At 34.5% G+C, this 25,663-nt stretch overlaps 1 protein-coding gene across 15 annotated transcripts in view; it reads right to left on the reverse strand.

The window, feature by feature from the left end:
- LOC149568675 (membrane-associated progesterone-binding protein 4-like) overlaps positions 1–25,663 on the reverse strand; it is a 241,943-nt gene that overhangs the window by 99,697 nt on the left and 116,583 nt on the right. For 4 of the 15 annotated variants that reach the window (XM_089821559.1, XM_089821558.1, XM_089821565.1 and 1 more), the window contains one exon: positions 23,624–23,671. In XM_089821559.1, coding sequence (XP_089677685.1) covers positions 23,624–23,671 — 48 coding nt within the window. Of the gene's footprint in view, positions 1–8,036; positions 8,517–13,220; positions 13,744–20,223; positions 20,744–21,087; positions 21,376–23,590; positions 23,672–25,663 lie in introns of those variants that run through there. The other 11 variants (XM_089821566.1, XM_089821564.1, XM_089821557.1 and 8 more) reach the window with 9 other exon arrangements.

Consider the following 25,663-nt stretch of genomic DNA (forward strand, 5'->3'; position numbering starts at 1 on the left):
CCCCCACCCCCTACTCTGTCTCTCCCATCCCCTACTCTCTCACACACACACTCCCATCCCCTACTCTCTCTCACACACACACTCTCATTCCACTCTCTTCCTACTCTCTCTCCCTCTCTCTTCTCCATCCCCTACTCTCTCTCACACACACACACACACTCCCATCCCCCCAACTCTCTCTCTCTCTCTCTCTCTCTCTCTCTCTCTCTCTCTCTCTCTCTCTCTCTCTCCCATCTCCTACTCTCTCTCTCCCATCCCCTACTCTCTCTCTCCCCTCTCCCATCCTCTCCCATCTCCTACTCTCTATCGCGCACACACACTCATCCCTCTCTCTCCCCCACTACCTACTCTCTCTCTCTCATCCCCTACTCTCTCTCATTCTCCCACCCCTACTCTCTCTCTCCCATCCCCTACTCTCCATCCCTCCCTCTCTCTCTCTCTCTCTCTCTCTCACTCACACACTCTCTCTCTCCCTACTCTCTCATTCTCTTTTTCTCCTCTCCCATCACCTACTCTCTCTCTCTCTCTCTCTCTCTCTCTCTCTCTCTCTCATCCCATACTCTCTTTCTCTCTTTCTCCCACCCCCTACTCTCTCTCTCGCTCTCTCCCTCTCCCATCCCCTACTCTCTCTCTCTCTCTCTTTCCCACCCCCTACTCTCTCTCTCTCACTCTCACTCTCTCATCCCTTACTCTCTCTCACACACCATTCCCATCCCTCTCTCTCTCTCTCTCCCCCACCCCCTACTCTCTCTCTCCCATCCCCTACTCACACACACACACACATCCCCTACTCTCTCTCTCTCTCTCTCTCACACACACACACACAGTCTCATCCCCCCTCTCTCTCTTTCTTTCACCCCCTACTCTCTCTCACTCTCTCCCATCCCCTACTCTCGCATGCACACTCCCATCCCTCTCTCTCTCTCTCTATCTCTCTCTCCCCCCTCCCACCCCCTACTCTCTCTCTCTCTCTCTTTCTCTCATCCCCTACTCTCTCTCTCACACACATCCCCTACTCTCTCTCTCTTCTCCTATCCCCTACTATTTCTCTCTCTCTCTCCTATCACTCCCCCTCTCTCTCCCCCTCTCCCACCGCCTACTCTCTCTCTCCCATCCCCTACTCTCTCTCTTTGCCACCCCCTACTCTCTCTCTCACTCTCTCTCTCTCCCATCCCCTACTCTCTCTCTCTCCTTCTTCCACCCCATACTCTCTCTCTCCCATCCCTCCCATCCCCTACTCTCTCTCACCCTCTATTCTCTCTCTCATCCCCTACTCTCTCTCTCTCTCTCTCTCTCTCTCTCCTTATCCCACCTTCTTCGGTCCCCTACTCTCTCTCTATTTCTCCCTCCCTCTCTCCCTATCCAACCTCCTACTCTCTCCCCATCCTCTAATATCTCTCATTATCTACCCTCTCTCCCTCTCTCCTTCCCTCTCTATTAAAATTCAAGCTTTAAGAGTGTGTGTGCACTAAAGTGCATACGCGCTATGCAAGCCTAAATGTAAAAATGCTTTAAATAGCGCACACACGCTATAGTGTGCATGCACTATTTAAAGCTTTGGATTCTACCAAGCCTAAGGCTTGGTTTTTCCTTAGAGATCCAACCCAAAGGTTTGGAGTCTCTAAACTAGTCTAAGAGGTGTTTTGCTGCAAACATACAAAAAATTATTAATTTTTCTTGTTGCTCTCCTTCAAATTTTCTCATGGTTGAGCATCGATAAAATTAGGTTACATGACATTGTAGATCTCTGTGTTAACTATATAACCATATAATTTATTTTTTATTTGAACTATTTCAAGCCTTTCAACTATAATTTCTTTTGAATGTATGTCCATTTTCTATCAAAAACCAACGTGTACTAATTGGGGTGTAGATTTTAGCTTGTTCATCAAATTTTGCAACAACTTAGTTTTTTAGAAACTAGACTCCATTCTACACACATTGAAAAAAAGAAGTTTTGATTTTAGATTAGTTTTCAATCATTTCTAGGAGGAGCACATAGATATTTCATGTTTTTGGGATGTGTCCAATTAAGAAATTCATTTTAAAAAATACACATTATAAAATTACTTGAAAATTTTGGGATAAACTAAATAGTGTTAGGTAAATTTTGACCAGAGCGATTAAAGAATTTTAAAAAAAAGTTAAAATTTTAGGAGGGCCACACTTTGCACTGTGTTATTTTTTTTCTGAATAAACAATACCACTTTTTGTGGCCCCCTTTTTTGAAGACCTAAAACTAAACCATTTTGAAAAAAAATTAGTAGTTTAGAAACTAGATTCAAAGGACTACTACCTTTGTTTTTGTCATATCTTAAAATTTTGAGGGTAACTATCTTCAAATTCTTGTCAAAGTTTAGAAATTGTTGATTTTAGAAAAAAAGTGGCTACTTATAGCCCCCTTTTGGCACCACAACTTGGTGCACTTACCCTAAAGATAGTTTGATACTTGTGTGTGTGGGGGGTGGGGGGGTTGATTCATTCACTCCATAGAAAATAAATGGTAAAAGACAGTGCCAATGTTGGGTTTTATCCCTCTTTTTTGTCTACAAGAAGATGCCCAATGTGGTAGGCATGGAGCACACAAGACTAGGTGTTTTATCTTACAAGGAAGCTTTGCAACCATATAGGAGGAAGGAAAAATGCTAGACTGGGGGGTGGGGGGGTGTTAAGCATCGTTTTATGGATGGGAAACAAAGAGGGAAAATGGTAATAGTGAGGGTAATGTAGAAAGGCCATATGGGCACTATTGTGAGCATCCTTAAGAAAATTGTCACCTGTTTTGAATTTGTAAAACATCTACATCACGTACTTTTTTTTTATAACTCATAATCATGATAGGTATGCAATATAATTTCTTCAATTAAATTTGTGTGTAAAATTTTTAGCACTAAAAATTAGTTGGCCTATGATTATCCAAGTCATGATGTGTCTATTCATCTTTTCTCTAGGTTCACATGTCTTCTACTGGGGTAACTACATTCTATCTCTCCTATGTAACTATGACTTATTTTGTTTTAGCAACATAAATTATTAACATTGAGTGTGGGTTTATTGATCTTATCAATTTTTCTCTTATTATGTGTCATCAATATCAATTGTATGAGAATGTTAAATGGTGTTTATGCTAGCAACAATAATATGGATGTCTAGGATTGATTTTGCTTCATTGAATAAATAAGGAAATATCTCCCCTTTTCATAGATCATAGCATACGCTTCTATCGGTTGCCACTATGATTGATTTTTATGTTGATGTATGCATGCGTGAGTGAATAATGTTTGAGTTCTTCATGCTAAGAAAAAAAATATGGAGTTTTCTTTTTGATTTGTGATGAATTAATTTCTAAGGATAAAGGTTAGTTATGAACATATTTTTTTATTTTCAACTTGTAGATTAGTAATTTTAGCAATAAAGTCTGTTAGTAATGTGTTAAAGAGATAGTGTTGTATGTCATGTTTACATGTTTATCTATTTGAAAATGCAGTTAGGATGAATGCACTTCTTCTTTGATTCATGAGTGTTTTCATGTGTTGAAATAGAAAATAATTCTTGATATTCTTCTTGGGAATTGAAAGAATGTTTCTTTTGTTGCTATTATATGCACCTTGTATAACTATGTCTTATGAGATGAGCTCTAGATATGATGGATTTCTTAAGATACTATTCAATTGAGAATGAGTTTCATTATATTAGAGAGAAGATATATCTTACATAATGTGCATAATTCCATTAGTTTCCTTAGTTTTTTCTTGTTTAGGCTTCCTTGTCACCAGATTAGCTTAATGGTTTCATGGTAGGGTGGTAAAGCACTCCTACAATATTATTGCCCTTTATATTCTTGAGTAGGTTATGGAGCTCATATTAGATTGGTCCTTATAATCAGAATATGATGGTATTCTGATGAAATCCCTACACTTGACCTTCTGATCAAATTGTACAACCATTTTCTTTAGAATATCCAAGATGCATAAAGCTAAAACTATTGTATGCTTATCGCATACACAACTCACAACATGGCATACTAAGCCATCCTGAAAGATGCTTAATTGCTTTGCAAAACTTTTAGTTCATATTTTCTCGCTGACCATCATCCTTCTATTTCTCTAGAAGTGAGAAATCCTACAAAAGTAAATTAGCCAAACCCCTCTAGTGTTTAATGTTCTCTTTTACAAATTCTAATGTCACAGAGGTCTAATGAAAGTTGAATGATTGAATCTTAACACCTACAATTTATTAAATAATAAGTATTTTAATATTATCCCCCGTATTAGTTCTCAACTATGAACTTAGATTACTCAATGTAATATGTAAAGAAAACTTCATCCTCCCTTAAGATGAGTAATGATGTCAATCCAAAATAATGAGCTTACGGAGACTTTTATCAACTACCAAATATGTATTCAAATTAAACCCTATATTCTACTTTGAAATAGATATTGAAGCCAAAACCCTGAGTTTTCTCAAGTAGTGTATATATACACATTTATACATATTTATAAGACTTGTATTTTGATCTTGAAATTTTGGAATGTTTTTGTACCTATGCTAAGTGTCTAGGAAGATGTGATGGCCTAGCTTTAAGCTACGACATTGTTCATGTTTTTCCCTCTTGGCCTTCAAAAATGCCTCCTATAGGTTTGAATATATCTAAGGACAACTATTCTCCTCATGTGTTTAAATATGTCTAGGTGGACTCACCATTAATGTAATCTAAGGACAACTATGCTCTTCGTTGTAACGTCAACGGGAAAGATGAACCAATGCAACAACTACCAAGAAAGTTGATTTAACCTAATTTATAATGAAAATGTTTTAAACAAACTTATTAATTCTTGGTATCGAATGGTGAGTAGGGCTCTTTCTTGAGCTCACGTTTGAATTCTTACCAAATATGTTAAATGATCTCCCTTGGACCTTTTTAATGTTGTGATAACATAGATACCAAAGAAGAGATTAGTCATGCTTCATAAGGCAAGCGTAGGATACTTTTTGTGTGAGCGTATAATCCCAAAAAAAATACAAAAAATTATTTATCCGCCAAAACGAATCCCCTAATTTCTTTGTAATTACATTTATCTCAATTGTGCGTGTTCAAAAAGTGTCTAGTTGTAAAGTCCAATCAGCACACATTTTCAATTTTCTAACTCTTCACATTCCTATATCTTTTGACTCTATACATTTCCAATGAGTTATATAAAGAACACTAGCACAAGATAACTTTATTACGGTTGATGAAAATTGGGCTCACTGAAAATTGATAAAAACAGAAAGCTGAGCTCATTTTCTTGTGTTGTTGTGAAATTGGGGAATCAGATAAATCTGTTATTTCTATGTATTTGATATTTTTATTTCTCTTAATTTGATACTTTAATCTAGTTATTTTAACAAAAAGGTGACCAAATATGGCAACATACTTATTTTTTAGGGTGATCTTTGTTTTGGTTTAGTTAAATAAGTTTGTTGTCTATGTTTTTCCTAAATAATTTAATGGATTAAATGAATAAAGAAAAGATCATTTATAGGAGTACAAAGATGATGTTTTTATAAAGTAACAATTTAATTATAAACTATTTAATATTTTACATAAGTTATAATATTGATCATTGAATAATATAGATAGAACATATTATAAAAAATATTATTCTAATGTCCTCTTTCAATGATCAATCTATCAACTACTTCAAGTTTTTCATCTGGTTTAGAGACTTGACAAGAATGTCTATTGTCTAGTCAATAATCAAAACATGTTAGAATTAAATTGATCTTTTGTCAACCAATTGCCAAATGAAATGACAATGAAGATTAACATTCTTGATTCTCATGTAGGAGACCGAATACTTGTCTAGTTTGAGCACCACTTGATTCTCACTATATACTGGAGTAAGGTTTTCTTGAGACATTTGTATTTTTTAACGAATTCTCTGAAGCCAAACTATCTCACAAGATGCATAAATTATCCCTAGATACTCAAATTTTATCGAGGAAAGAGTCATTGCATATCGCTTCAGGCTAGGCCATGTGACTAACCAAATTCAAAATTGAAAACGTACCCAAGTGTTAATTTTTTGTCATCGATGGAACTTACCCAATCTAAGTTTGACAAACCAATAAGTATACAAATGTGACTTCTATTTTTTAGAAGACCAAAATCAAAAGTGTCCTTCACATAATACAACACATGCTTTATCATTATCCAATGATCAGTCTTGGGGGCTATCATGAAGCGTGAAATATAGCTCATTGCAAAACTAAGATCTGGCCTAGTAGCAATAAGGTAGATGATTTTGCCCACCAATTGCTGAATGTTTATTCATTCACCATAGATGAATTTGATTTGGATTTTAGGTTCAACCCTTTCTCCATAGGTGTGAATAGAGGTATGTTGTTTTGCATCTAAAACTTATCCAACAAACTATGAGCATACTTAGACTAAGAGAAGAAGATACTACCTTGAATTTGTTAAAAACTAACACCTAAGTTATAGTGCATATGTCCCAAGTCTATTATGTCAAAGGATTTACATGACCATTGTTTCATTTGATCAATAAAAAGTGCCAATGTTCTAGTAATAATTAGGTCATCAAAATAGACAACAACAACAAGAATATCACCACTAGTGTTTTCATTATACATAATAGAATTAGATAGACTTGTCTGAAAGTCATTATTTGTAACGTATTTGTTAGTTTTGATGTACCAAGCCTAAGGAGTGTTTTAGGCCATAGAGCGCTTTCATCATCTGCAAACCCAATGTTCCTTTCTAACAACTTTGAAACCACCAGGTTTTGTCATGTAGAATTCTTCTTGCAACTCATCATTTTAGAAGATGCTCTTAGCATCCATCTAATGGACTTCCCAACTAAACCGAGTTGCTAAGGTAAGGACAATCTATATGGTAAGTATTCTGGTCATAGGAGAAAAAGTCTCCTCATAGTTGATGCCTTCTTTCAATGAAAACCACCTAGAAAGGAGACAAGTTTTGTACTTGTCAAGGGCTCCATTAGCTTTGTACTTGACTTATACACCCATTTACATTTTATGGGCATCTTCCTTTAAAGAAAGATAAAAATGAATCAAATTTTTATTCTTCAAAAGATTATGATGTTCACCTTCCATAACCATCCTAACATTCAAGAATCCCTTTAGCTTTAGCATATGTTTGAAGCTCAAAAATACAATTAATGTTGGCCACAAGAGAAATGTTAATTGTACTTTGATGCGTGTTCTTGTTTATGGAAGTCTACCCTCAATGAGTTCATTAGGATGAAGATTACTAATTATTTTAGCCCGCCATTTAGTTTAAGGATTAGAACCAACATCAAATATAGTAGGAATAATTGGAGCAGGGTCGACAACAAGTTCAATATTAAGAATACTATTGATAGGAAATTCAAGTAATGCATCATCAAATTTAGAGTCTGCATCATCCCTCCCATTAGGTGAACCAAATAGAAGTTAGACACCCAAATGAACAACCTTAAAAGGTTGATCTTCAATATTTTGCATATATGAGGAAATTTGAAAAGGTGATTGTTCTTCATTGAAGACAACGTCATGACTAAAAAAAGATGATCAATTTTTGCATCAATTAGTCAGTAAGCCTTATGGTTGTCACTGTATTCCATGAACATTAGTTTTTGGCTCTTGTAATCCAACTAGGAGATCTTGACATCTAAATCCAAACATATGTTAAGAAGAAAAAAAAATTCAATTGATTTCTTCTAGGTTTGTGAGCAATCCAAGATTCTTCAACAGTCTTCTCCTTAACCGATGTGTGGAGAGATCAATTAAGGAGATAGACTATAGTGAAGACTATTTTTTCTCAATTTTTCTTAGGAAAACTCTTGTGTTCCATCATAGACCTAACCATTTTAGTTAAAGTGTGGTTCCAACATTCAATAACATTTTTCTAGTTGAGGAGTGTAAGGTGTATTTAATTGGTGTTTTATGTTGTGTATATCATAGAATTTGGAGAAAGTATTAGAAAAAAACACCTTCATATTATCTAACCTAAGAGTGACTATGGGACAACCTTATTCTTTTTTTACCAAGTCCTTAAATATTTGAAATGTAGTAAACACATATGATTTTTGTCTAATAAAGTACACCCATATTTTACATCATCAACAAAAAAAATAAATACTTGGTACTTTTAAATGATGTATTCATTGGACCACGTACAAGAATATGGACCAACTATAATATCTTTGAGGCCTAACATGAGTCTCTATCCTTGAATGGTTTCTTGTGCTTCTTCCTAGCTTGAAAAGCTCCACAAAGTTGGTGATATTGATTCTGAATTTTAGGTAAGCCAAGAACTAGATCCTCCAAAAATGTTGAGTAATATAGTGGATATCTAGGTGGCCATGTCCTTGATGTCAAACTCTATTGATGGAATATGATTTATCTACAAGGGAATGCTCAAGAGAATCACTTGAATCCACAAGTCTATATAGATCATAATCCTTCGTGTTGATAACCATAGTAGCCCGTTGAATCACATAATCAACAATCTAACACTTGCATAAATTATAGACCACATCAAGCTAAGGAGAATATCACATAATCTAGCTAACTAAAAGAAGATTTAAATATGTACCAAGAATGTAGTATACATTGAGGAATATGACATTTCTAACACATAACTGTATTTGCATGTTGTCCTTACTAACAACAATATACTCTTCTCCAAAAATGACTAAATAGGTGAAAGATGAGAAATCTATGAACCAATCACGCCAATAAGTGAAGTATGGAGAAGCATCAAATTTGATGTACCAAGAAAAATATTCACATGATGTGTAGGGAAGTTTTCCATGAAAGCATAAAATGCAAATTCTTTATTCTCTACTGCTTTGTCATATTGGATATAGGTTGAGACACTCCTTACTTTTGTTGTTTGTAAGCAATTTGTAGTGCCAACCCTAATGACTTGATTTATTATATTGGATTCATATTTTGCACTAGAGATAGGAGATTTGATGTTACCTTACATGTGATATTAGAGATACATTATGTATATGCATGCGAGCGTGCGCGCGCGCACACACGTGTGTGTGTGTGTGTGTGTGTGTGTGTGTGTGTGTGTGTGTGTGTGTGTGTGATTTACCTTATGTGTTACTAGATTTATGGATTCTAATTTTGCTAACCCATTTGATACTTATAGTGTTGTATGATGCTTATCATGATATTTTGTAGATATGCTTGTACTTTTGGTTGTGATGCAAGTGTGTAAAGGTATAGGTACAAAAGCCTCAATAATAATTATTGATCTAGAGATAGAACCATGATCCACATGGGCACCTTGAGCCTAGGAATTTCCTTATACATGAGTCAATTGCCCCAATTTTGGGAGCTTGCGGGGGGGGGGATTCATGTTTAAAATAATTTTATGTTTATTTTGGGTCTTTATTTGAATGTTGTCTTAGTTCTTATGTATAAAGTTATATGTCTATATACAGGTGCACATGTATATGCCAGAATAAATATACATATATTATATGTGTGTGTTATTGTGAGATATTGTATAAATAAATACCTAAAATAAAATAAACTCAAATAAAAAAACTATTTAAGGAATTGAACCTCAAACCCATCCTCTACCAATGCTTCTACATGGCTCTTCAAGAAACTCTTCTAAGATGAGGTGTTAAACCTATAAAGGGATGTACAAAGAGATAAGACTTGTATGGAAAAATATTTGAACCCAAAACCTTGGAGGAAGAATTTCACAACTTAGCCACAACATTCTTGAAACTCTTTCCACACACAAACTAGATAACTAGCAACCTTGGGAAATGCTAATTATTTTCCCAAAAAAAAAAGTATTTATTTTATTAAACCATAGTCAAAGGTTCAAGGAGAAAAACTATTACTATGGCTCTAAAATATCCTATAAATAAGGAGCTGCCCAACAACCAAAATATAGGAAAGATTTTGGCAAAAACTATAGTCAAATTATCTTGGAGATTTAATCTTTATAAACTCTAAAGGAACCTGCAAAAGGAGACACTCGGAGCTAGGGAAAGGAACAAGGTAAACACTGAGATTGGATTAAAAGCTGGAAGCTTGCACCCCTCACACACTCAAGGCCTCACTTCATCCTAGCATGGGAAACCAAGTAGGTCATGTTTCCTAATTTTATTTTGAAAACTTAATGATTCATGGACAAGAAATATCAAATTAATAAAATATTGTTGAATACATGATTACTCTCTATATATTGTGGTTGAAACTATATATGATTACATATCATGATTGTTTGTGGTGGAGACATTGTGTGGAAGCTATGTTTTGTAAGAACGCTAGGGATTGAATTTCTTGAATAGGAATGGTTGGGGTTTCAAACTAGGATCCCAACCCATGAAGTTCTGGTAAACCATCCTCCATCCTAACAAGTCTCAGAATTCAATTCAGAGCCTTCATTATATTTTTTTAAGTCTGCTAGAACAAATGCATAGGTATATTGAACATATGAACAGATATATAATTTATATGCATGATAATGCACCCCACTACATGTCAACCTTTGTGTCAGCCTGGTTAAACAAATGTGCAGCCCTCTTAATGTATGCAAAATTATGTTGAACCAAAGTGAAAGTTTAACATAAGTGCAGTTAAGTGCCACATATGTGGGGCTATGTAGAAGGGATGTCTAGGTCTAGTGAAAATGAAGCATTTGTGTAGGTTTATGATGTTGATGCACATTTTTGTTGAATACATCTGCAACTTTAACCAAAGTGTGATAGAATGCAATTAATGCACAAATATAGATAATAGATGCATAGTTTAACAGTTGCTTTGTCATTTGGGTATATTTTCAAGTGGATCTTTTGTTTGTTTTTTGGTTTATACATGTTATTCCAATACATGTTATTTTCTGTGAGCTCACATCTTGTATGATCATGCTTTGAGTGTAAATTTTGAGTAGGGTAGAAACCTTGGGTGAGTGGCTCACCATAGGTGTTGGGGTCCACAGGTGGCAAACATGAAATCCTATGCTAGAAGACTAGAGCCTTGTGCAAGCTAGCTCCAATGTGAGTAAGTAAACAAGTGATAACATAATATATAAACTATGGGTTGGGCATGGGTATTCACACTTAATAAGATAATTGGTGAAGTCTTATTGGAGTACTTGGAGTAGGGGCTCATTGCACATTCTTAAATCCCTAAGCTTAGTGGGTTGATCCAAACATTACTTGGTCATGTCTATCCCTATTGGAGTACTCAAGGAAAAGACGTTATGTGGGGAAATATAGTCTTAAGCCAAGGGGGTGGATCCCAACACATAGGAAGGTACAATAAGTACATGCACCTACTAGTTGATACACCCTTCACTCTTGTTCTTGTAGTTTGAAGTCTCTTGTGATCCCTTATGTTTTATGTTTATCCATTGCTTTCTTTGGGTTAAACCTTAGGTTTTCCTTAGACAATTTAAATCATGGGTTGTCTCCTAGCTCAAGTCTGGTTCCTAAGGGCCCACATGGTTGGGTGGAAAAACTTGAGGCTTGGTCTTGGCTTAGCAATAAAGTCTTTTTGAGAGACATGCCTGGATAATATTGAAGAAGATCAATGATGTACTTGATGCTTGTGAATGATGGATGTAATGTAACTTGATATGCATAATGTAAAAGGGAATAGATTTATGTATTTAAATAAAGCTTTGTATAAGGGTAGATATGATAGTTTGTATATATCCTCAAAGAGAAAAATTGTTATCTATCTTTTGTAAAGGTAATTTCAATAGAGGAATCATTATGATTCTTTGTGAACATAAAGTAATAATATTTGTCAATTAAAGTTCTACACTTTTTTATTTCTGTGATCTTATGCTCTTAAGTTTATTAATGTTATGGTTAATATTCACCTCTTAAGTTTAAATATTACATTTAGAATAAGATACAATAAGGGAACCTATCAAAAAAAATGTGTGAACACTTAGGAAAATTTCCTTAATTTCATTAGGTTCCCTAATGGGAGCATTACACAATTTGATTCCAATAGTCCTTTATCAAATGACCTAATTTATGGCAATAGTTCCACTAAACTTTCTTCTACTTTGACCTATCCTTAAGTTGACTAGAGCCTTTCTATTGAGCCAATTAAGGTTTTTTTTTATCCTTGTTGAAGGATTTGGCTATAGAGGCTTGTTATGAGGAGGAGGATGTGGCACTACTATTAAAGTGTTGTTTCCAATTTTATTGCTACAAATTTATGGTGCATAATTCTAAAAACTTTAAGTCAACATTAATTATAGCAATATTGAGCATTTTGATGAAGTTCTCATAGGATTTAGATATACTTTCTAGAGTTATTACTACCATATCATCTTCATCCATTTTTGGACCAATGGTCTCTAGTTGACCTAAAATGTCCTTAATCTTTATTAGATGCTCCTGTGAGGGCATATGCTCATCCATCATGATATAAACTAGTTGGTACTACTACATTTGGCCCAAATGTGATGGCAGGTCATCCCAATTGCAACAGACACTCGTTGCCTAACCGAAAGAACAAAAAATTGGCTCCCATCGGATAGGCATCAAACTTTTGTCATCACAATTTGTGACAGCAAGGGCAGCTATTAAAATTATGATGAACACAACTGTCATAAATTGTGCCAAGTCACAAGTAAAGAGTTATTTTTCACCATCCCAATTGCAATAGAAAGCTGGCAAAGACACCATTGCAATTGCAACGTGTTTGTGACAAAAATGCTATGGGATCCATGACAAGCTGTCAAATATGTATGTCTCAATAGCAACAGACATGTGGTAATAATGTTGTGTGACCAATGGCTAGTCATCGAAAGCGGTCATCTCAATTGTGATGGCGTATTTTATTAATAAAAAAAATGGTGGCAAATGTTGAATAGTTGTGATGCTCTCATAGCTCACATTATATTCACACAATTAGATGTCATGCAATCATAGGTTAATATTGAGATTCACTTGGTTCCAAGAATAGTCTAAAATTCTTTACCAATCAGGGCCAACCACGTGAAGGTGGAAGCTCATTTGGCCCCACCCCCCCAACATCTAAATTCCCCATTAACATCTAAAATATTTAAGAAAGGATCAATCTTTAAAGTACAAAAAAAAGGTTTCAAACTTGCAAAAGTGACATCATTTTTCCATCGCATCCAAAATAAGATTATGCTACTCTGAATCGAGAATGCACATGCAACTACATTCAAATGCATGGATAGGAGGTAAAGCTAATAAAAACACATTATGATTACATTTATTTAATAGGTCTATTAATTTTTGAAAATTATAAACCATCATGAACAATGTTCATTATGGTCTATAACTTAAAATACCTAATTAAAGACCTCTAACAAAAATACAAACCTATTATATTTTTCAGCTCCGCCTGATGTCTTATGCATATGAATTGGCATTGCATATTGAACTATGGCGTCCTTCTACACTACTTGAAACTAAGAGATTCACACAATTAGTTTTCATGCAATCATAGGTTAATGTTGAGCTTCACATGGTTTTGAGAATAGTTTAATATTCTCTATTAATCAGGGCCAACCACATGAAGGTGGAAGCTCATTTGTCCCCCCCCCAACATCTAAATTCCCCGTTAACATCTAAAATCTTTAAGAAAGGATCAATCTTTAAAGTACCTAAAATGTCCTAATCACCTCCTACTACTCTCAGGGGAAGTCCATCTTCATTCCTAGCGAGCAATTCATCACACGGGTGCATCCAAGAATGTCCTCATCACCTCCTTCATAAAATGAATCCAATATTACAAACTTCCCCCTGAGAAATAATAGTTCAAGTGAAATAAACACATGGAAAATGAGAGAGAAAAAGAAGAATCTACTTACCAATAGGCATTTCCATTGCATCTATGGCCATGCTACTTGTTGAGTGAGTTTTTTTGTTTTTTTGTTGTGCCAAGATCTCTATGTTTATATATGTACACACACACACACACACACACACACACACACACACACACACACACACACACATATATGTATATACATACATACATTCATACATATACATAGATCATAGGGGCATGGCAACGAGATGCAAAGATGACAAGGGCATGGCAATGAGATGCAGCGATCACAAGGGCACGGCAACAAAATCCTAAATCTCCACCGATCTCCACAATCCACAAGATCTCTCTCTCCCTATATACACACATAAATACATAGACACACATATATGTGTATATTTATGTATATATACACATATATACATATACATATGTATATGTATATACATACATACATATATATACATATACATACAAGCATACATATATACATACATCTGCATATGCAATTTTATCACCTTGGAAAACTATATTTGATGATGCTAGCTGGGAACACCTGATTGTTCATTTTATTGTACCTAATCTAATCATAGTTCTACAAGAATTTGTAATCAACCAAGCCAATCAGCAACTAGACCAAATTAACAGTGGCAATAGATACTTGGGATCCTCGCAGGGAAAGAGTACCAATACATGCATGGTAACATCCTTGGTTACCATTGTTGGGCTAGCGTATGGAGCCTTTATATCCAACCATTCATTATAAATTGGGGAATGTGCTTCATTATATCCAAGAATGTCCTCATCACATCCTACATAAAATGTATCCAATATTTAAAAATGCCCCCTAAGAAATAATAGTTCAAGTCAAATAAACACATGAAATATGAGAGAGAAAAAGAGAAGCCTACTTATCAATAGGTTTTCCCATCACGTATGTGGCCATGCTACTTGTTGGGTGATTTTTATTATTTTTATGTTGTGCCAAGATCTCTCTATTTATATACATACAGATTGGGAATGATTAATGTCATGTTTTCTTTTCTTTTTTATTTATAGTCTATAATCCACAATCCACAAGATCTCTATAGTGATGTCCAAATTAACTTCAATACTTAGTTAATCAACAAGTAGACAGATTTATTTGGGTTATGACTCGAGCATGTGCTATTCCCATTTATCATATGTTGCAATGTTGGAGACAACATTTTTTTGAAAGTGGCAATAGGTTTTGTATCATTGGCTTTGTTCAAGTCCTGATTTTAATGACGTAACAAAGTGGTTTTTAGGGTGGAAAGGTCTTATTGGCCCTGAGCTTCTTGCTAATGAGAGGATAAGAAGTCAACTAGATGTAACCCTTGAAATGATAAATCAAGCAGTAGAGGGTATGACTGTAGAACAATCTAGGGCTAGAGACAATGTAAGCCATCTATTGAGGATCAAAAACTTATGCCAGAGTTACAACACAATGTGAAGTTGATTATATATATATATATATATATATATATATATATATATATATATATATATATATATATATAACACGATATAAATCATTCCTAGTTTTACGTTCACAACTCAAATACTCTCTCATGGCCTAAGTTAAAACCCTCATTACTATATCCAAAATTAAGGAATAAAATACGATTATGTCCCCAACAGAGAATTGAAATGTAATTTTTTTGGATTCCACTTAATGTTGTGTCTATAAATTCAAGAAATTATACTACCATGCAAATTAACTTACATTGATTTTGAAGCTTAGGCCCTAACAATAGTCAAAAGGTAAATTATTATCAAAGAATGTGCTAAAAATAGCAAGAGTACATATTTAGAATGAACATAGATATTGGCAACAATGAAGAAACATATAGTCCTCTTATACATAATCAAAATTATGTCAAAGATGAACTCAAGAATTGAACAATATAGGAGGTGCTCAGCTAGATATTCTATCCATCTTGGGTGATTTGGCAAGAGGCTTCTACAAGGGAATGAGCCTCATGAGTTAACATATAATGTCTTAAAATAGTTAAATGCTACCTAACTATATCCAAGGCATCTACACATTGCAGGCATACTTCACCTACTAGGCTACCTACATACCCGTATTCATGGGATCAAGAACCTTGAACTACTCACTGTAACGAATATGTAGTTATGGTTTCTAATTGTTTTGATGTAGTTGTATTCCTATAACCATTGGTGATTTTTACTCACCTAATACAGATCTTCACCATCATACACCCACTCAGGCGAATCAAGCAATTTTCTATAATTGCAATACTACAATACCTTGTGCAACATTTGTCTTGTAGTTTATAGTTAATGTAAGGTTAACCTATATACATCCTAACTCACTCCTTATACAGTTCAATTGAAATAAACACATGAAAAATGAGAGAGAAAAAGAGGAATCTACTTACCAATAGGTGTTGCCATTGCATCTATGGCCATGCTACCTATTGAGTGAGTTTTATTGTTTTCCTTTTGTGCCAAGATCTCTCTGTTTATATACATACATACATACATACATATACAGAGATCACAAGAACACGAAAATGAGATGCAAAGATCACAAGGGCACAAAAATGAAATGTAGTGATCACAAGGGCACGGCAACAAAATCCTAGATCTTCACTGATCTCTACAATCCACAAGATCTCTCTATATGTATACATGCATACATAGACACATAGATGTGTGTGTGTGTGTGTGTGTGTATGTATATACACACATAGATATGTGTGTGTGTGTGTATACACACACACACACACACACACACATATATATATATATATATATATATGCATATGTATATAAATATATGTATGTATATACATACATACATATATACATACATATATATACACATACATACATACATACATCTACGTATGCAATTCTATCACCCTAGAAAATTGTAATTGATCTTGCTAGCTGGGAACAACTGATTATGGTTATGGCTTGTTTCTTTCTAAGAATATCTTCTATGATATGTTTTTATAAAATTTCTTGCAAACTATACCCATTTTTCTTGTTCTACATTATTTTTGTGTAGGATCTTTACCTAAGTTAGCATAGGTTGAGTGAGTTTTATTGTTTTATTATTTGGATTCTGGAATATGTATGCAACTAGATCAAGTTTTTTTATTGTGCTAATATGTAATAAGCACCTCAAAAAAGATCTCTCTATATATAAAGTGTAAAGTTTCTTACAACTTTTATTGCAGGTATGAACACTGATTTGTGATGGTGAATGGGCATGTCTCTGAATGGAGATATGAGCATTTACAATTACACAGAGGGGTGTGATGGTGAATGGGCATGTCTCTGAATGGAGACATGAGCATTCACAATCACACCAGTTCGGTGATGGTCTATCAAACCCAGTTGTATAGACTTAACACAAGTCTTAATCATGTATTACCCATCATTATGAACTATAGCCTAATATAATATAGATCAATAGTGATCTAAAATAAAAGGAATCAGAATAAGTTTCGATCATGACTTAAATGAGATCTCAGACAATATATAAATGATCATTGATTTCAACTCTGCATTGTTTCATATATTGTGTGTGTGTGTGTGTGTGTGTGTGTGTGTGTGTGTGTGTGTGTGTGTGTGTGTGTGTGTGTGTGTGTGTGCGCGCGTGCATGCGTGTGTAACAGTATGTGCATCATAATGGTATACATATATGCATATGTATATATGTGTTGATCACAATTATTGTTAGATCGAAGCTACATGCTTTAACATAAAGACTACAAGTTGTGCAATTTGTCATGTATTGCATCTACATTTGCTTTTCCATTTCTTATAAGTGTGTTTCAAGGTTGAGAACCACTTCAACATCCTTTGCATGGTTTAGAGGTAATTTCATTATGGTAGAGAGAATAACTTCAATGGAGAGTTGAGTGTAAGGAGTTACTACCCTGAACCTGTGCTACAAATTCCTGGGGGTCGAGGGACCCTAAAACTATGCTACGTTTTTCAGAGACATGGGAGAAGTTACTACAAGCTTCAGTACTTCATAAAATTATGGATCATATACTGATGCCCAAATTAACTTCAATACATGCATGGTTACATCCTTGGCTTCCATTGTTGGGCCAACATATGGAGCCTTTATATCCAACCATTTGTTATAAATTGGGGAATGTACTTCATGCCTAGCATGCAAGTGATGCATCTGCATATGCAATTTTATCACCTTGGAAAATTGTATTTGATCTTGGTAGCTGGGAACAACTGATTGTTCATTTTATCATACCTAATCTGATGACAATTCTATAGGAATTTGTAATCAACCTAATTAGCAAGTAGACCAATATGGTTGCAATATTGGAGGCAACATTTTTTTCAAAGTCGCAGTAGGTTCTGTATCATTATCTTTGTTCAAGTCTTGATTTTAATGAAGTAACAGAGTGGCTTTTAGGGTGGAAAAGACTATATAATGAAGAGGAAACTTGAAAACTTGATTGCACCAGAGTTACAACACAATGTGAAGTTGATTTTAGATATAAACAAAACAAAACAAAAACATGACATAAATCATTCTCCATTTGTTTTGATTGTGAAGAGTTGAGCACGAAAGAGGGTGGAGAGCTCTGAATTTTGGTGGAGATTTCATTGTCATTCCCTTGCGATCATTGCATTTCATTGTCGTGCCCTTGTGATCGTTGTGTTTCAATTGTCGTGCCCTTGCGATCTCTACATTTCATTATTGTGCCTTTGTGATCTTTTTTCCCTTTCTCTATGATTTTGTTGTCATGTTGTGCCCTTATGATCTATGTACCCTTTGCACTACAACATTTAGGCTCAAATTGTGATGGCGGTGTAATTTGTGGTGTATTCGAGCCAAAATGTAGTAGTGCTCTGTGATTTTTTTCAAGGGGAGAAGAGGTACCTATGTAAATGTTCTTTTATTTTCCTTCTAAACATGTATCTCTTTATATTTCCCCACATATATGTGTGTGTGTGTGTGTGTGCGTGTGTGTGTGCGTGTGTGTGTGTGTGTGTCTGTGTCTATGTATGTATGTATGTATACATAGATCTCTCTATTTATATACATACATACACACATAGACACACACACATGTGTATGTATGTATGTATACACATATATATACATATACATATGTACATATATGTAGATACATACATACATACATACATACAGAGATCACAAGGGCATGACAACAAGATGCAAAGATACATATATATAGACATACATACATATAGATAGATATAAATACATACATACATATATACATAAATACACGCATGCATACATACATAGATACATTCATTCATACATACATACATACATCTACATATGTGATTTTATCACCTTGGAAAATTTTATTTGATCTTTACTCAATCAACAAGAGATAATATAATCTTTAAGTACATATTTCTACATACGTAGTTTGGTATGAATAGTTTCGATTGAATTCATCTGAGGAGAGTGATCTAGTCATGATGATAATGGCTCCATGTATTAGGTCTTTAGAGGATAGAGACTTTCAAAAGATTAGACATTGTTTATGGATATGGTATTTTTTGTTCGTGATGCCAATATATCCTCCTCCATATTGAATTTATATATCATCAAATTGCTAGATACAAATCACTGGACTTGGTCTTTTGAAATGGTATGAGCTACTTGGAAACTTGAACAGTTGAACTCTACATTCAAATTGATGAACCAACACTTTGAATCACTAGTTTCATGTTCAGAACCTTTGGCCTTTGAAATGTGAACTTTGATTTGATTTGGGGTGCATAGACTATTATGAACCAAAATACACCTTAATGTTCTATATTTGTGTTTTAGTGATAACAAATATGAAGATCTTGAAATTAAAAAAGATAACTATCAGAGATCTATATTTGTGTTTTAGTGATGAAAAAAGTACAATCCAATTTTAAGAAAAGTAATAGTCTTAAATGTATATGATTAAATAAAATAAACAAGAGTACTAGTTGTAGCTATATAATTCTAGTATTACTAGTTATGTTAAATAAAATGCTCAATAAAACAAGTATGAAGTAACATAAATGGATCATCTGCTCGATCCTAATATGACTTAATGTGAATGCATCTGATCATTACCTAGACAATATTATGCACGAGATCTTTACTCAATCACCAAGAGATAATATAATTTGTAAGTTTAGATTTTGGCATACTTAGTTTGGTACAAATAATTTTAACTAAATGCAAGGACAATTTCTTGTATGACTTCAAGACATGAATGATATTTTAATTTGAAATGTCTCTTTTCTGATTTTTTTATGATATTTCCAACCTCTAATCAGATCTTTAAAATCAAATAGCTAATATCCCAAAGATCCACCAAATTCCTCAAGAAACCCCAAATCGGGTATGTTGAAAATAGTGCTAAAAGCTTCACAACTTCACAAATTATTAATGAATCTGAAAATGGAAATTTTTACAGAACTTTCAGCAGCATAACAGCCTACAAATTGACATTTCCAGATCCGTATAGCCTTTACACAACAGCTCGAAAATGTAGGACCAAAACTATGCTCATCGAGCTCCCGAAATAGCACAAAATATGCCCGGAAACACCACAAGAACACTAATAATCTATCTCAGAAGTTTAATCACGTCCCAATATATATATTCAGATCTATTTTAACAGCTTAAAGTATAAAATACAGCAGCAACCAAAACTGATATGAAATACTCAACCGGAAACACCAAACTCTCACAAAAATACACCCGAAAACTCACAAATCTGCACTGTTCAGCACAAAGGCAAACTCTGTATGAGCATGCACATGGAATGGCTTCAAACTCCCGTCCTTAGCCCTCCTGGAAACCTGCAAACTCCCGTTCTTGGGTCTCCCTGGAAACCTGCAAACTCTCGTTCTTGGGTCTCCTTCTCCACAGGTTTGGCAGCCTCTGAAGAATAACAAAGAATGAGAAAAAATCAAGTTCTGGAATCCCCCCAAAATGCCTCCAAACCTCTTTAAAAAGGGCATAACTGTAACTCACGTCCAAGAGAGGTTAATGAAACATATTTTAATAATAATTATCATTTATTAGTCCAACGGTTTCCAAAGATTAACTCCCTTTTTCCGAAACTTCACTTTCTTGGGCCTGCCTGCCTTAGCAAAGATTTTCTTTTTTTTTAATTATTTGAAAAGGGGACATGACATAATTTAGCACAAATACTATACAAGTGTGTATGTATGCATGTAAAGTAGTTCACATAGTGAATTGATATACATACATATATGCACATATGCATACAATCATCATAATTAGTTATCATTGAATTTGACCAAAGCTATTATATATGAACAAGAGATACATGTTTAGAAGGGGAAAAAAGAACATTTACATAGGTACCTCTTCTCCCCTTGAAGAAATTTACAGAGCAAGGGTGTGAAAATCACAAGGGAAAAACACAACAATGAAATGCAGCGATCACAAGGGAATGGCAACAAAATCACAGATCTCCACTAATCTCCACCAATGTTCAGAGTTCTCCACCCTCTTTTGGATATCTCCACCCTCTTTCACGCGCAATTCTCCACAATCAATCAAAACAAATGGGGAATGATTAATGTTGTTTTTACTTTTATTTTTTGTTTATAATCCATAATCCACAATCCACAATATCTCTTTGTATATATATATATATATACATATACATACATACATACATACACACATGAAAACAACAATGCACTTTCTAAGAGTTTACAATTGTTCAACAAAATTAATTTTTAACAAGAAAATGCACCTAAAGAACTGTTAGCTCAAAAGCAAGAACATGGTGTTGAAACAGTACAAAATATGCTTGACATGAGACATCTGCAAGTGAGGGTGTTGACCAATCTTAAAAACTTGAATGTTGAAATGAAAGCTATCAGTGATCAAACACCTATGCTAGAGTTACAACACACTATGAAGTTGATTTTAGATAAGGTAGAGGCATATATTCAAAAGTTTAATAATCAAAATTTAAGGCACAAGCGTGAAGGAGAAGGAGCGGCTTTAGAAAGAGACTACATGACAGAAACAACAACTAGACAACATAGAAAATATTATGGGAGCCACTAGATAGAATCTAGGAAAGTGTTGCGGTAGGTACTATGACATTGGAAGTACAAGTTAAATTGGTTTAGTTGTTGATTAGTTGGGTTGATTACTTCTTTATTATATGATTCAATGGTAATGTTAGTTATTATTTTAAAATGTATGAAAACATTATTATTCTTCATTATTATATATACATACATACATGAAAATAACAATGCACTTTCTAATACTTTAGAATTATTCAACAAAATTAATGTTTTATAAGAAAATGCACCAAAAGAAATGTTAGCTCAGAAGTAATAACATGGTGTTGAAATAGTACAGAAAGTGCTTGACATCAGAGGTCTACAAGTGAGGGTGTTGATCAATCTTGAAAACTTGAATGTTGAAATGAAAGCTATCGATGATCAAACACCTATGCCAGATTTACAATACAATGTGAAGTTGATTTTAGATAAGGTAGAGGCGTATATTCAGAAGTTTGATAATCAAAATTTAAGGCATGAGAGCAAAGGAGAAGGAGCTTCTTTAGAAAGAGAAGGAGAAAGAGAGGCTTTAGAAAGAGACTGCACGGCAGAAACAATAGCTAAACAACATAGAGTATATTAGCAAGGGAGCCACTAGATAGAATCCAGGAAAGTGTTGTGGTAGGTACTATGACATTGGAATCACTTGCAAGCGTCTTTGAGAATTTACAGTCTAAATATCAAATGCTTAAATAAGAGTGTTTCAAGTATTGACACAATCTTCCTGTGATGATCCCAAGTATCAAATTCTTATAAGAGTGTTTCAAGATTGGGAACCACTTCAACATCATATGCATGGTTTAGAGGTAATGTCATTGTGGTAGAGGCTTCTGCAAGGGAATGAGCCCTGTGATTATGGCATTTACACAGAAGCATAACTTGCTTCTTCAACTCCTTACACTCAAATCTTCACTGAAGTTATTCTTCAAGTCCTTGCATATGCAATTTTATCACCTTGGAAAATTGTATTTTATCCTGCTAGTTGGGAACATGTGATTGTTTGTTTTATTGTACTAATATGATGATAGTTCTATAGGAATTTTTAATCAACCCAGCTAATCAGCAACTAGACCTATTTAATTGGGTTATGGCTACTTTCTTTCTAAAAATATCTGTTATGATATGTTTTTGTAAAATTTCTTGTGAACTCTGCCCATTTTTCATGGTTTGCATTATTTTTGTGGAGGATCTTGAGGTAAATCACTTAGCATGGGGTGAGTGAGTATTTTTTTTTTTTTAATTTGAATTCTCGAATATGTATGTAGCTGGATTTATTTTTCTATTGTACTAAGATGTAATAAGCACCTTTTAAAAGATCTCTAAGTATACATGTTTAGAAGGAAATACAAAGAGATACCTATTTAGAAGGAAAATAAATGAATGTTTACATAGCTCCCTTGAAGAAAATTAAAAAGCTAGGGCACGAAAGTGAAATCACACAGCAACAAAAGTGCATCACAAGGGCACGACATGGTAAAAAAAATCACAGAACAAGGGCACAGCAACAAAATCATAGAGTAAGGGTACATAAAAAAAAATGCAAATGTCACAAGGGCATGAAAACCAATTCACAGAGCAAGGGCATGACAATGAAAAGTAGAGGTACACAACAAAAAAATTGCTAAGTAAGGGCACATAAATGAAATGCAGAGATCACAAAAATGAAATGCAGTACCAATGACAAGGGCACGCAAGGCAATTCTCATACCTCTCCACCCTCGTTCGAAGCTCTTCACCCTCTTTTGCATGCAGCTCTCTACAATCAAAACAAATGGGGAATGGTTTATGTCGTGTTTTCTTTTTTTTGTTTATACTCTCAATGTCATCAGAATTACAATGCCAACGTCGGTATTGCGACGACATCAAGGACAATTGCAAAAAAAAACATGAAAATGACCACAATTTACACTCAGGAAGAACACACAAATCTTATCTAATGTCTCATGGAGATCCTTCAAAAAAGTCTAGATTTCTACAACTATCTTAGCAATGGCACTTGTGGCAGCTTCCCATCAATAACTAAAAGTGTGATATGCTTGATTGTTTCTTTGTTGCACTTTTTAAATTTATCTTGATCTTTCCCTAGTCTATTAGGATGAGACTCTTTTGCCTAGAATGCATTCATCAAGACGAAAATAATCAAAGATAATCATCATCCACTAATTCTACATATTGTAAAATTTTTTGTTGAATGGTTGACTCCCTTCCAACATTATGTTGGTCAAAGACACCATCTAAAAAGAGAAATAATGAAGAGGCAACAAACAACTGTCAAAATTCAAGGCATGGATCCCAACCCAGAAACGCAAGTAGATTGAGGCACATACTTAAAAAATATGAAGTATGGCTGACACAAATCTTGAGGTGCAAACCTAGAAAATTCTAATGAAGACCCAAAAATATTTACAAAAAATGTAAAGAATATGTAGGTTTAACTTTAAAAGAGTTTTCCAAAACCCCAGGTGATTGAAAAAAGAGGTCTATAAACACTAAAAAATGATTAACGCGAGAAAATTCACCACAAATTTTGGAAGAAAAACCAAGTTTGATTCATGAGTTGCATAGAGGTTGCTTGAAAAATAAGCCCTAGTTACATACTGCGAAGTAACAAAAAAAAAAACTCAAAACTTGGAAAAATGGGCCAAGAAATGTAGAAAAAGGGCAAAAACAATATAGGTCACGAATTATCGTCTAGAAGTCAAACAAGGGCAGTGCTTGAGTAGGAAAATGATGTTTGTAGAGGTAGGTCATGAAAAAACAAGTGAATTGAGGGTGAAGCATGAGCATGGATTGTTTTTTTATAGATAAACAACATAGACAAGGTGAGAGAGAGAGAGAGAGAGAGAGAGAGAGAGAGAGAGAGAGAGAGATTCTTTAATAGTTGTCGTGCTTAAGCAACAAAATAATGTAATCAAGGACCATGAATTATAGGTAAAGAAGCAAGTAAAAAAACCATACTCATCATTTTCCAATGGAGGAAATACTCAAGAACCCCAAAAATAATGAATTTTTTTTTCAAAAACTAATAAAATTTTCATTCAAGAGTTTTTTGAATATGTCACTGCGTCTAGGACTAGAGGTTTTTTTTCTTTTCTATTTACTTGCAAGGAAGATTTGCATATGGTCTTATGCGAGGGTCCCTTTTCATTTGGTAAAAGTACTCTGACTATGAAGAAGTGGGAACCAAATATGGATTTGTCAAATTCATTTTTCCTTACAACCCTTGAGACTTTCAGACCTTCCTCTAGAATTTTGGCATGAAGATGTTTTTAGAGGATTGGTTGAGTCATTTGGTGAGTTAATGGCTATTGATGCTAGGACGACAGCCAAGTTAAGGCTTGTATTTGCGAGAATCTATGTTAAGGTTCATTAGGTTAAGGATCTTCTCCACAAGATTCAATTTTTTCCCAAACTTGGTAAATGAACACAAAAAGATGAATTTGAGGATCTACAAAATGCATTGTTTTATTATAAAAAAGGTGGGGCATTGGGCCAAGAAATGCCCTAAGAAACTAAAGAAAAGTATGAAGGAGGATCTAAAGAAGAAGAAACCCTAAGTTGAACAAAAAAAGTTATGGAAACCTAAGGTTGGGTAGGAAAAGGTTCAAAAATATATCCTTGGGGAGAAACTAATAAGATTTCTAGAGATAATCAAGTTATTGTTGAAGGGGAGAAGATGGCTCAAAATGAGGGTAGCATTGATGTTAATCTAAGAAGGAAATCAGTTGGTTCATGTCATCTTGCCTCC

Source organism: Cupressus sempervirens, chromosome 3, assembly GCF_028749045.1.
Source record: "Cupressus sempervirens isolate cs-2001-9-10 chromosome 3, ASM2874904v1, whole genome shotgun sequence".
Taxonomy (NCBI): domain Eukaryota; kingdom Viridiplantae; phylum Streptophyta; class Pinopsida; order Cupressales; family Cupressaceae; genus Cupressus; species Cupressus sempervirens.